Source organism: Tigriopus californicus, chromosome 4 (genome assembly GCF_007210705.1).
Source record: "Tigriopus californicus strain San Diego chromosome 4, Tcal_SD_v2.1, whole genome shotgun sequence".
Classification (NCBI taxonomy): Eukaryota; Metazoa; Arthropoda; class Copepoda; order Harpacticoida; family Harpacticidae; genus Tigriopus; species Tigriopus californicus.
The window spans coordinates 8,186,522-8,199,540 of record NC_081443.1 but is presented as its reverse complement, the minus strand read 5'-3'; the positions used below and the strand labels follow the sequence as shown (position 1 = coordinate 8,199,540).

The window sequence follows — 13,019 nt, the reverse complement described above, 5'->3', positions numbered from 1 at the left end:
TTCAAAATTGTATTTATTTGGCCTTTGGACTGCTTCCTCGTTAAGTCGACGATGCCGAGCAATGATTATGAGTGTGTCTGAATATTGTAAAGAGTATTATTGTTATTACTATTTTTTTTGCTTTTGTTGTTGTTGTTATTATTATTACTATTAGGACAAGATCAATATTCAAACAATCATTAGCGGCTCTTGCCTAGGGTATTCTCAGCTAGCTCCAAAAATACAAATCTATCACAGCATTGGTATTAATTTTCGTGGGATGAGTAGTGCTTTGTGTACTGTACCTTTTTCACTTCAAGGGCATTAGGGCTTGCCAATTGAATTGATTTGCACATGTTCTTGGTTTTTTGGTTGGGTAAGGAAGGTACTTTTTCCAAGGAAAAAAAGATGATGACTCCAAGGGCGATGAAAATGGGATTTAAACTGTTAGGTTTGTGTTTTTAGGAGGGGTACGTTTTTCTTGTTCGCAATGATCACAGGTTCTTACCAAAGAAGGGGAATGACCTAATCATAAAAACTTGAAACCATATGGCAAAAAAAGATAGTAAAGTATGAGCAACCAAAAAATTGAAAGGACTCGTCGAAACAAGACCAACACAAGAAAATCTAGAACGGAAAGGAACTCGGAACTCAAATGAATAAACGAAGAAAAAAAAATCAGATTCGAAAATCAAATTGGACCACTTCACACGCTGCTTTCCACGTTTTCTATGACCTCAGGATCTGTCTGCTGAATAAGGCTCTCTTGGCTTCCAAGGAATGAGGTCGAAGCGAAACCATCGACAGAGTTCATCTTCAAGTTATTTCCCATCCGACCTCGACCTTGTGAGGTCAACGAATGAGAGCTCGTTCCTCTCCTCATGGTTCCCATGGCACAGTTTTGACTGGAACATTCTCCCGAATATGTGCCTTCCAATCGAGCTCGTTCCATGCAATCATCACAAGGTGGAACCGTGTCGAATGGAATGACATCCGGCTCAATTGAGTGTTGAGACATGGAGCTCGTGTTCTTTAGTATGCCTTTTAAAGGGGGTTTCGGAAGGGTGTTCGTGGTAAAATGGTAGGCCTGGTTGAGAAAAGATGAGGGTCCGTTGGAACGCGAAGAGGTCGTCTGGAAGTGCTTAGGTAAAGTGGACATAAAATGATTTTGAGGGCGAAGGTGGACTTCTTCACAGCCATTGATGTGGGGATGGATAGGCAGGATTAGAGGGGTTTGTTGATGATGAGAGATAAGTTCCGTGCTGTTTGTTGTAGTTGTTCCTCCGTTACTTTGATTAACTTGGCGGCCTTGCGACGAATCCCGGGGCAGATTCGTCGGCTCTCTTTGTCATACCCAGTATTGATTGCGTCTCAGTAAGGTCTGCGGGCCGCCATTCCCGTTGAGACCATTCCCATTCATGGTTGCCCCGTTCGGCCCAGTCCAGGCCTCGCTAGGGGCATTGGATTCGGCATCAGAGCCGGATCGTGGATACATGGGACCATAAGGTCGATCAGAGCCTAAATCAGAGCCCAGGTTGGAGGAGGTCCGGGGAAAGGGAGGATTTCCATTGGTTCCTAGAGTGGTATAGGCCGACGGATCTGAGAAATGCGTTCCATTGCTTTCTGAGTCACAGAGTGGGATCACCCGAAACGGGGGCATTCCTGGCGGGATGGAAGAAGCCGGTGAGGTCTCCCTTGACCTCGAACTTTCCATCCAAGAGTCCGAGTCGCTCGGATTGAGGGTGGTAAGTTGAAGAGAAGCAGGATTGGGCAGAGCAAGACTATTATTATGTGAATGATTCCCATTCATCGTTGGTCGTGGGAGTGTTCCGTTTGAGTGAATGTGAGCAAATCGTGGGTCATTATTGGATCTTTGGTGACTAGAAAGGGCATCATCGGTGGGCATGGGTAGGATTCCATTTTCATAATCTGTCGTAGACTGCCGATCAGGCTCATATGCGTGGGTGTGGCCATTGCTTTTACTTATGGGCGTTCGCCTTTGGGATGTACCAAAGTGGGTGTGATGGGTAGAGAGAGAATCTGAGTTGTACTTGATGTCGGCAGACGATGCAGTAGATTCTCTTCCGCAACGCTTCTGCTTTTGGTCCCGACGGCACTTGATGAGGAACACAACCAAAATGATGATCAGAAGTATCGTGACAACCAGGATCATCACAAGGATCAACGTCCCAGCCATTGGATTCACATGGTTGAGCTCACTTCCGCCCTTTTCCTTGATTCCACGCGGGTAAGAATTGGTGTATGTCTCCTCAGGAGGAACAATTGGCTGAAAGCATAAAAGCCAAGAATGTGTGGGACAGTTTTCAGATGGATGGAACATGGCAATGCTGCAAGGCATCAATCAATACTTAAAGGGACTTTAATACAGCGTCTCCCTGCAATGATTGATCTCGTGACCCAATAGCTTGCCCTGCCTTTCCAATACGAACTTACTCGAACAACCCCTACTGACAGACTTGCGAAACAAGGGAAGTAGTTTTAGGGGGAAATGCCAATTGCTCTCGCTGTTCCAAGATCATCATGATTTCACACTTCATTACCTCTCGCTCTATAGCAAAGCCGAAGACGCCATTGGCTGGTTGAACATTCGGAGCGACGAGTCGATAAACAAAACTGTCATTTGCGCCGTGGCCTTGGAGGCTCTCCAAAGCACCAAGATCCGGCACAAAATGGATAATCCCATTCTTGACATCCTCATGGGTGAATTGCCAGATCTCTCGGTCTCTGAGAGACCGCTTTGAACGCGTGTTCTTGGACTGTCTTGTTGACCCCGATGAGCGAACGATCCTCATAATACGACCAAATCGAGGGGCTTCGAGGAGGAAATACACTGGATTACTGTTTGTCAACCCCGACAGCTGAGTGGCATCCAGATGCTCTTGAAGCAACACCGTCTTCTCTTTGTGTTGAGCGATGAATGGACGGCTCTGTCTCACCAAAGGAGCAACCGACACTTGGAACACTTGATTGGACAAAGAGGCCCCTTGATTGAATATGTAGCATTCGAAACTGTCGTTGGACAAGGTCATATCGGTTTGCATGAACAAGACCTCCTCATGATCGATATTCATTTGGGTGAAGGCTGCCGATGGCTTGTCATTCATGTATAGTTGTCCCCCTTTCGGATTTTTGGTCACTTCGAAGAACGTGTTGACACGCTGACCATTGGTCATCACGCCCATATTATGGGATGATATGTAGGCCATTCTGGTGCCTTGTTGGATCTGAATGGCTGTGCGGTTCACCAGCCTCACCTCCAAAGGAAGGATGTGGATCCTAAAGTGTCTATAGATTGGTTTGTACATGCCGTCGCTCACACGGAAGTAGAAGTCCACTGGCTTTAAGGTTCCATCGTGAAAGTACATCAATCGCTCCATATCGATGTCGGCTTGCGTAAAACGTGCCACATCTGACGTTCGGTTCTCTTTGAAATGGAGGCGACCATTGGATGGGAAGTTGATGACGTCATAAACGATTTCAGCAGGACTATTGTCGCCATCCTCAGTCAAGAGCATGTCTCGGGTTATGGCTCTAGCCTGACTTTGCACAATGGTCATGGACGGCGAGTCAGTCAGCAATCGGAAGGCTTGGTCGTTTACCGGCAAAATGGACACGTTCCACTTGCCATTATAGAGGAGAACATCGCCTTTAGTGCCTTTCCCGTCGCCATACACCTCGCTTCGGTCTCCTTCAAGGTAGATGGCAATACCAAAGGAATCTTGGGTGGTGTCACTATGATCGTGGTGATAAGACATGAAACCCCGGTCCACATCGGCTTGAGAAAACATCTGTCCAGTTCGAGCTTTGAGACCATTTATGGCAATGAATCCATGATCTGGAAGTTTGGAGACCTGCAGACGAATCACAGGCGGTCTAGGCGAGGCAGCACCCTGACGAGCTTGATGGCTGTAAAGGTATTGCAGTACCCCCGTCGTGTTGAGGTCCCTCGTGAGAATGGCCACATTTTGGCCCTCCTCCAGAGTGACGATGTCACTCCCAATGAAGCGATCGATGCCTCCCGGAATCATAGCGGACACCGACACTCGAATATGGAACACTATGTCCAACCTTTGGACGGCAAACTCGGAGAGCGCTTCCAGATTAAGTCCGTCAAAAATGGTGAGATTGGAAAAAGGTCGATTGTGCTCATAGAACACCAAGGATCCATTGATGTGGGCTTGCGTGAAGTTTCTTACTGGAACCATGTCATTTGAGCGTGGATCTTTGAACAGCACACGCCCGTGCTGTGGCTCCCGTTTCACGATGAATGTGATTTCTCTTTTGGGATTGAAATCCGATGACACCACGAGCAAATGATCGCTCGTCAACGCGGTCTGCATCATCGGAAACACGTCCAGAGCCTCGTTTTGGGACAACCGTAGGGACACATCTTTAACTCTTATCCGAAAATATTCCGCCTTAGCCGTGTTCAAGCCATCACTCAACGTGACCTTCATCATTCCATTTCTCCCACCTGGAAAAACAAAAAGGAAAACGTGAAAAAAGCCTGAGCGGAAAAGAATACGCTTCTTTCCATTCACGGTAGTTCGCAGTTCGAGAATGAAAATCAGAGGCATCATTACAAGGATAATTTATGAGCTGAACCCCCCACAATTTTGCACCCAAGTGATAAGTTAAGAGCTGGCTCAGCACAGTTCACATTGATCCCTTGGACTTGAGCGAAGTACAATGGGTTACCCCTCCTTGAATGCAAGAAAAGGGAAATCTCTCGTTGGAAAATTGGATTCTCAGGTCACATTCATCTCTTGTTACTAAAGCAGAAAGGATGTAAAAAAAAGAAAGTGGAGGAGGAGCCAAGTAAACCACGTAGAGAAACTGAGCGGAGTCCCAAATCTCTCATGAGGGACTTGGACCAATTTTGTCAATCACTCCAAACTCAGGGGCAAGCTGGAATGTGCTACAATAAAAACTTGAGTTGCTTGTGCCTGGATTTCCGGATCCCAATGAAGGTCTCGGAATGACAATTTGCTCTCATTTAGTTTTCAGTCACGAAATGCCATCCAGGTTTCTTCGTGGACACAAATGGGACACACGGGTGCCATTTCAGGAAGATGTCTAATGTAAACGAAGTTGTCTCTGCTTGACCAAATTTGAAAAGACTTTATACTGTGGCTACCATTTTTTGCACTAAAGACAAGAAAGAAACCGGTAGTATGGGCTCGTTAGCCTTGAGAAATGGTGGGCCATAATTGTCTTTCACACACAAGTGAGGATAAAGTTTGGCAGTTTGGCAATACCCCGAGTCAGTTCAATTCTCGTTCTATCGTCTAGAATTTGAAATTGAAAAAGTTCCACTTCCACACAAGGTGGCAAACTCGGAACTTTGGTTTTCGGTACCTTTAACGTACGAATACCAGTTTAGCAATCGTACGGAGCTCAAGTAAGATTGAGAAGACGATGCTTGTTCCATTCGTGCCAAGTTGAATGCACTGGTCTGCGGAAGAATTTTGCAATATTGGCTTGAGGCCGGAAGACTCAGAAAGACCCAAACAGAGAGCTTTGCAAACAAAGTTCTGGAGCCCGAGAAAATCCATAATTGAGAATCTTTTTCAGACATTTCCAATAGTGTTTGATGAGTCGTCTTGAAGGGCTGGAACGTATTTATCATTGGGCACCTCGACATTCGGTGGAAAGAGACAACTCCAAATGAGATTTGGAGGTGAGGTGCCGCCAAATCAAGGATGGAAATTGAAAATGAGACTTTAATAGAATTATGCCAATCAATCTTCATCCCATCTCTACCATGTCCAGGACTCTATGGACCACTTAAGTAAAAGGAAATCCATTTGGCTAATGAAAGATTCTCGCGAAAATGGTCCCATTTCGGAAACGATTTGGCCCAATCTCCCGAGAACCTATCAATCGCTTAAAATTGGATCAAATTAAGCCTCAAGGGTGGCCCTTTTCTATAGGTAAATTGAAATAATCAGGCCCTCCCTCTCACCTGTATGAGTGAAGAGCAATCGGTTCATCTTCAAATCGGCTTGAGTGAACCGAGTCAAAGGTCGGCCAGGAATCGATTGAAGGCTGATTCGTCCACATTCTGGACCAGATGCCATAAACACTACATTCACATCGTCCGTATCCGCGTCCGTGGCCCCTAAAAAGAGAATAAGAAAGATAAGCTTTCCGTCCAACTTTGATCCATAAATCAAGATGCCCAATTTGCCATGAGGTCGGTGCTTTTTGCACTCTGAAAACCTTTTGGCAAAAGTCAATCGGCCAGGCCATAACGTCATTATGAGAGCCATTTCAAACTTTGCTAGAACCGGAAGAGCTCAATGATCGAACCCCAAGACGCTTCAAGAATGTTCTCGGACTTGTCCTTCCAATTCGAAAGATAAACAAATAATGCTGATCTCCCTAGAATGAATGTTACATTTATGAGAAATGATGTATTCTCGACGGGACTCTCTGGCCAGATGAAAAATGTGGAGTTTTCTGCCAAATTGAAGACAAGGAATCCAGTTTGATTGATTAGCTCTCAGTGACTGGACTGAGCTCTGTAAATACCGAGTCGGAGGATGAGCTTGAGAACATGAGAGTTCCCATTTTCTCAGATGGGATCTTGCCAAGATGAGATATTGCAACGGAGTGTCCTTTTCTCTGTGTGCAATAAAAGTGTTGAAAAAGGTCATAACAAGTGAAGGAACTCCAAAGAAAGCAGGGGTGTGAAAGTTTCTAGAGCGTGACGAAGAGGATGAAAACTGAGATATTTTCAATGATCAAATAATCTTAGCTTTGTGAGAAAAATCCTCACATTCAGCGTAGAAACGAAAGCAACATGATTGATCCAGGATCAACCCCCCCCCCTCCCCCCGTTTGCCAATAGACTTTTGCCATTTCCCCATGAGGCTTTGAGCTATGGACTTCTTGCAGTAACATTTGATCACAAAATGTGTACGTTCCAGAAGCCAAACATTTGAGTATGTGAGAAAAGAACCGAAATATGAATTGTTTTGTTTAATCTGTTTAATCAAAACCATATATCTGGCTCTACGAGAGATCTACAGCTTCATCTGACTGGCGTGAAGCCCAAGCCCAAAGTAGTCCTTGAGGGAAAACATGAGTTTTGACAATTCCGAATGGGATTGCAACCTGGATCTTTGAACGCAGTTCCCACTATTTCAGCCAGATCCAGACGAACCATCTCGTCACTAGAGACCATCCGTTCCATCCTTGCTCTCTTCAAGACTTCAACTCAGGCAAGGAACTGTCATTCATATCTAGAATGTCTTTTCCAAGCGAGGTTGGTTCTATTTTCTGTCCAACCTATTTCGAACCAGATTCCAGCTAAATATTGGACAGGAAGTTCGATAACATTCAAAGAAATATACATATCCGTTTTCGCCAAGACTCTTCAAGGTCAAAGAAATCATAAAAAAGAACTGAGCTCATCTCTTCCATCATCTGATAATAATTACCTAGATTGCTGGATGAGATGGGCACGGTAGCTCCAGCAAAGATTTCCAAACCAGTGTTGTTCACCAAGACGGGAGTTTCATCGTTGACCGGGATAATGCGAATGTGGACCACGGCTGGAACACTTGTTTTGGAATCCGTCCTACCCACCAAAGTGAACTCATCCACAAGGGTGTCGTTTCCATTGTGGACATACTGAAACAGAACAAATTTGTAAAATTAGCTGAGGGCAAAGCGCCTCCAGCGAAGATACTGCACCTTTGGAGGTGGAGCGTTTGTTTTGGTTTTAAAATTCGTATGCTGGCTCATATTGGGTTTAAGGGCCCCTGACGTTTAGTAATACAGAACAATATTTGCTTGAGCCCATTTGACGAAAGGCAAGTGAAACAGGGATATCCATGGAGTAGACTCAATCTAGCCCGGTTCATGTACAACATTTTATAGAAGCATCATATGAAAAGCCGAGAAATATGCAGAGAAGCGTCGGTTTGTCTGAAAGAGGATACTATATCTCTTTTTTTAGATTTAATTTCGCCCCAACACTCGGATTGCTAGCTTCAAATTCCTCTCGACTTGGTTCTTTTCGAGTTTGCCTCGCATTTTCTGGAGGAACGTAAAAAGGGAACCAAAACGGAGAAAAAAGGAAAGAAGACCGAGGAGAGGCTTGATGATCAAGACACCACGGAGAATCAAGATCCCTAGAGAAACCACACACGCACACAGACATATATAAAATGGGCCAAGTGGGCCCCATAGCAAAGTAAGACTCCAGGGTGTCTAGAGCTAACAAACATTCAATTCGTGGTTCAAATCAAGTTTGCACTATAAAACCGCAAAATTTCAGACACTCATTGTTCCATTTATCACTAAAAACCGTTGGCAAAGGAAATTGGCTCTGCGTGGCAACCCTGAGCCAAGATTGGACCCATTGGGGCAGCAAGAGTTGGCCGTTCGGCTTTGTAACATGGGCGAGCCCGAGCGGACACACTATGGAAATCAATTTGTGGGATTAAGGCAGGCACAGATATCACTACAATCCAGTCTTAACCTCGGTGAGCAAGTACGAAAAATGGTTGTGGAATGAGCCAATCCATTTTGTCGTGGGCCAGATCCAAGCTCGAACTAGAGTGACGCACACATATCTGTAGTGTGGATCTTCTGGTGGCGGCTATTGATCTCCTAAGATCCCAGGATCGACCTTAAGAGCCTCATTATATCGTAGAGCAACACTGCCTTAACCTAAAGACAATTTTAAAAAAAAACCAACATATGTACATTCCAGAACTGACACGCTTAGGCAACCTCGACTCAGCGAACCAGAACGTTCTTCACACCCAAGCAGTCTCACATACCAATTACAATCCTGGGTGTTCATTAAAGGATTTGGCGAGGACCTTGTTAATGGGACAAACGCAAGGACCTCTTATAGAGGCCCATTAACACGCGCTTGAGCTTCGTTTCCAGGGAAACGGGACAAGCAGCGGGAACTCGAAGATGTGGGCCCCAACAGCGATGAGCATTCACCTCTCGAAGCCCACCCGACACTGAACATGGCATGTGCATTTGCTAACTAAGTGCATAGCAATGCACAGATTAATAGCCTGAGGATGTAGTTGCCACTTCTAATATCGAATCGCTCGTCATAATGTCAACTTGCACTAGATCGTAAATCGAGTTTTCTCGCTTGACAAATGACTGTCCATCCATTGTGGTTGGTTGTACGGAGAGGATTATTTTCTCGAGAAGTTATGATCTAGAGAGTCATAAACGGGCTAGGTGGGAAAGCCATATCAGAAGCTCCAGGGTGTGAGTGGAAGTTCCATTTGGTGCCTGGCTTTCCGAAATGGGATATTTTGTTTGTCACCTTAGGGGCCCCTCGACCAGATGAAAGATTATGCCTTGTCGTTCTCTTTGAAGCTAGTTGACTCACACGAATGGTAAGTCAATTTCATGCTTTGCATTTCCATTGTGAGGCTCCCTCGTTTGCTTCTTTCCGCTTTTCCTTAGGGAGGAGGGAGAACGGACAATGTGAATAAGGGTGACTAATCAAGAGGAACACAGAACCTTCTTCCATACATCAGTTTAGTCAAGCCCCAAATATTGTGTTATCAAGTGGATAACGATTTTTCTCCCTTCTGTGCATACCTCGACTTTCATTAAAAGATCCCTTCCGAAAATAACCTTTATTTGGGCGTTAGCTAGAAAATGTATTATTTCTTGGTGAAACGCTTTTAATTCCAGATTAAATCCCATCAATTTTAGGTTGAGACAAAGTTGAATTTTTGTTGCCAGTATGCCAATCGTGACCGCAAAAGGGGATTTATTCCATGGCCTTTCGAATGGAATAGATCGGTTCCAGGATCAACCCTACTTCAAATTTTGTTATCCCATTTCTTTGAGTGCTTCGTTGGTAGAAGATCTCATTCAAAAAGCTAGAAAAGAAGTCTCCGAAGTGATTACTGGTGTTCTTCACGACCCAATCTTTTGAAAATGCTGTTTTCGAGTTCACGGAAATGGAACCGACCAAATACTGCACAGACAAAGTTGGCTTGAGCTAAATGCACTTGTGCAATCCCATTCGTCATCTTGTTCGGGTGGAACCATTCCTCATTTGTAAAGGCGTGGAAGTGACACGCCTACTTCTCATTTACATAGCACTTGCAACTGTCGTTCCCCGATCAGGTGAAACAGGCATATTTTTCATTTTCAAGGCCTTCATGACGCTCTAGAACTGATTCAGATATCGGGACCTTCCCATGGAACAGTTGGTGTGGCTGCAGTGGTCCTTGGCCGATTTGAACACAAGAAGAGGGAGAGCAAGCGAATGTTTTGTGTCAACTTTTTTCAAAGCAAACTAGTTCGCTCTTCCGCTTCACTTTTTTCGAGCTAATGGATCTTTTGTTAAAAGCATCTGCTCAGTAGGAGAGCTTTAGCAAGAAAGATAGAGAGTGGAAGGCAGAGGACCTTCGAGGGAGTCCTCTCACCTAAGATTGGTGTTAATATTTGCTGAAAAGACACCTCCACTCTCCACTTTCCAGTTCGACAGGATGTAGACTTTGGACCCCATTTTGGACCGAACAAACGGGTCGAACTTTCTGTTGCTTACTTTATCAACGACGGTTCTTCTTTCCAGTGATTTAGCGAACCAAAATCAGTCAAGCAAAATTTATCTCTTTCATTCGTCTTGAGGGCCTCTGTTTCATCAATCATTGGGATGTTCATGTGATGATGACGTCACTTCAACTGAATGAAATCTCGTCGGAAGTCACCATGGAAGTAGCCATATTGACCAAACAAACGGTTGCAGAATAGTGCCAGATGGGCATTAGGCAGGCTCCTTTCATGAGTCAATCACATGAGACTTTTGATTGTTCTCAAAAGTGAGGACGGTCGATTCGAGGTTCCTTGCGACCGCGATCACAAGCCTCTACTAGTTCCAGCTGCGCGAGCTAGATCTGGCTTTATTTTCAATTGAGAGCATTTTCTCGTTGAATAACTTGGATAATCTAGTGGAAAGTTGGTTAGTAGTCCTCGTCTCTTTGGCGGTCTCATGTGAGTGAGTTTGGGTGTCTGCGTCAAGAGGGACAAGAGCATTCCGTTCCTCGATTGGACCACTGAAGAGCAGTACATAACTTGGTTTGCGGTCCGCAGACCATTTGGGACAATGAATGAAACCGTGTGTACATAGTGGTGGGTACTTAAGGCGAGGAGGTTGTTCTCTATTGTGGCCTCAACCAAGGACAATTATCTACCAGTGGAGCCATAAGTTAGAAAAGATGTCAAAGCTTACCTCGACCGTTTGGTCTTTCAAGTCCTGGATGGAGAAGATGGTGAGACTCTCCTCGTTGCGATTTTTCCGTCGCTTGGATTTCTCCGTGGAAACGATCCTGCCTGAGGTGGGTGGATCCACAATCAAATAGTCCTCAATCTTATCCTCGTAATACGAGGTGATGACATGCATATGAGAAGGCATGAGAAGTGTGGATTTTCCCTCTGTCACGGTCATCTCACGCGTCTCGATGTAGAGTGTCTTGGGTAAGATGGTGAAATGAAAGTGGAGATCCGTCAATTGACTTATCCCATTGGTCACATCAAAGACGAACGAATCCGAGCTCTGATTCGAGATGGACTGAATGTAATGGAGTCGACCTTCATTGATGATGCTCTGATCAAACACATTCACTTCAAATGGGGAAGATGGGGGGAATCCTGAGTTGGGCAAATCTGCACCCGCGAAAAGTTGTGGACCTCGAATAGACGACGATGACGAAGATGATGAGGAGGATGGCGAGAAGGCCAGTGAGCCTTTCTGGGAATCCAGATCTCTTTGTATTTGGAGGAATTTGCTCTCTTCGGAGGTGATAGGTGGATCAATTTCTAGGTAACCAAAGCGAGGGGGCACTTTAACCATGTATATGATGTCTTTGGAGGAAATGTCATTGGACGTCACAGCCGGAAGAATCTGCAATGAATAAGTGCACTTCATCTCTTGGCCATCAAGCTGTTTTCCTGCATTATATCTTGTACAGGACGTGTTTCAAGGAATGGAGTCATTTGTCGCTCTTGAATGGTAGACCATAATAATTGAACTAATTGTTGTGCTTCAATACCAAATACAACAAGCAGAACCAAATTCAAATCGGATTCCACTTGAAAGAGCCTTCAGCCCTTTTGTGTCGACCATGGAATCCCCTGTGGGATTTGTCCGTGGCTGTCCGTTTATGCGGCTGAGCAACTACCTAATGTTCTGAATACATTATGTATTTACCTGCAGGTCCCTTTGTGTGATGGCGATGCTTGTGCTTTCCTCCACAAGAAGTGAGTTATTGCTAGCGATTTCAAGAGGCTCCCAATAACTTTCTGGAAACACGTGAAAAGTCAGCGTTCCGTGAGCACTCGGACCGGCTCCACTCTCCACGGCGGCAGAATTTCCATAATTGATAGCTTCAACCGTGAATTGGAGCACATCCTTGAGGGTCTTGGAACTATCCGTGTCTACGCCATTCCTATTGTTCCTGTACTCGATGCGTTGCTCGAGTAGATCCAGCTCTGTAAAGTCCCGGATAGGAACATCGTCACGAAGCATTTCGCCGTAGGTGGGCCCTGTCTGGATATGGTACACAATGTCCTTCTCTTGGTTGTTTAGATTGGTTTCAACGCTCAGATTGAATAGGGTCAGGAAAGCTGACTCGCCTCGTTGGACGATCAAGCCACTATTATTTGCCACTTTGATGAATGGCGGCGAGGCTCTGACCTTCAGCTCGGTGCTGACATAGTATTGACCGTCGCTCACCCACAACATGAGTCGTCCAAAATTGGCGCCCAGATGCTTGAACAGGATCCTCTCCTCATTCAAATCACGTTGTGTGAACTTGTAGATGGGTTGGCTGGGGTTCTCGACGAGGACCAATTCCCCTATGGGTATAGGAGGGTGATTGTAGTGAATATCCTCTGGCTTTGTATCGATATCCAAGTCAATGAACTTGAGGTCCTTGCTGGTCAGGAGTCTCTGACCTCCTTCCACAACTTGGAACACTTTGTCCACGACTCGAGTCGGAGTCTGATCATTGCGGAGC

At 45.2% G+C, this 13,019-nt stretch overlaps 1 protein-coding gene across 1 annotated transcript in view; it reads right to left on the bottom strand.

Annotated features, from left to right (window-relative positions):
• The window catches only part of LOC131879589 (chondroitin sulfate proteoglycan 4-like), a 59,194-nt gene continuing 46,175 nt past the window's right edge, over nucleotides 1–13,019 (bottom strand). Inside the window, 6 exon segments of the mRNA XM_059225948.1 lie at nucleotides 1–2,266; nucleotides 2,541–4,474; nucleotides 5,966–6,121; nucleotides 7,446–7,638; nucleotides 11,234–11,905; nucleotides 12,212–13,019. The exon segment at nucleotides 12,212–13,019 is cut by the window's right edge and continues 27 nt beyond it. Of these exon segments, the coding sequence (XP_059081931.1) occupies nucleotides 1,328–2,266; nucleotides 2,541–4,474; nucleotides 5,966–6,121; nucleotides 7,446–7,638; nucleotides 11,234–11,905; nucleotides 12,212–13,019 (4,702 nt within the window). The 3' untranslated portion in view covers nucleotides 1–1,327.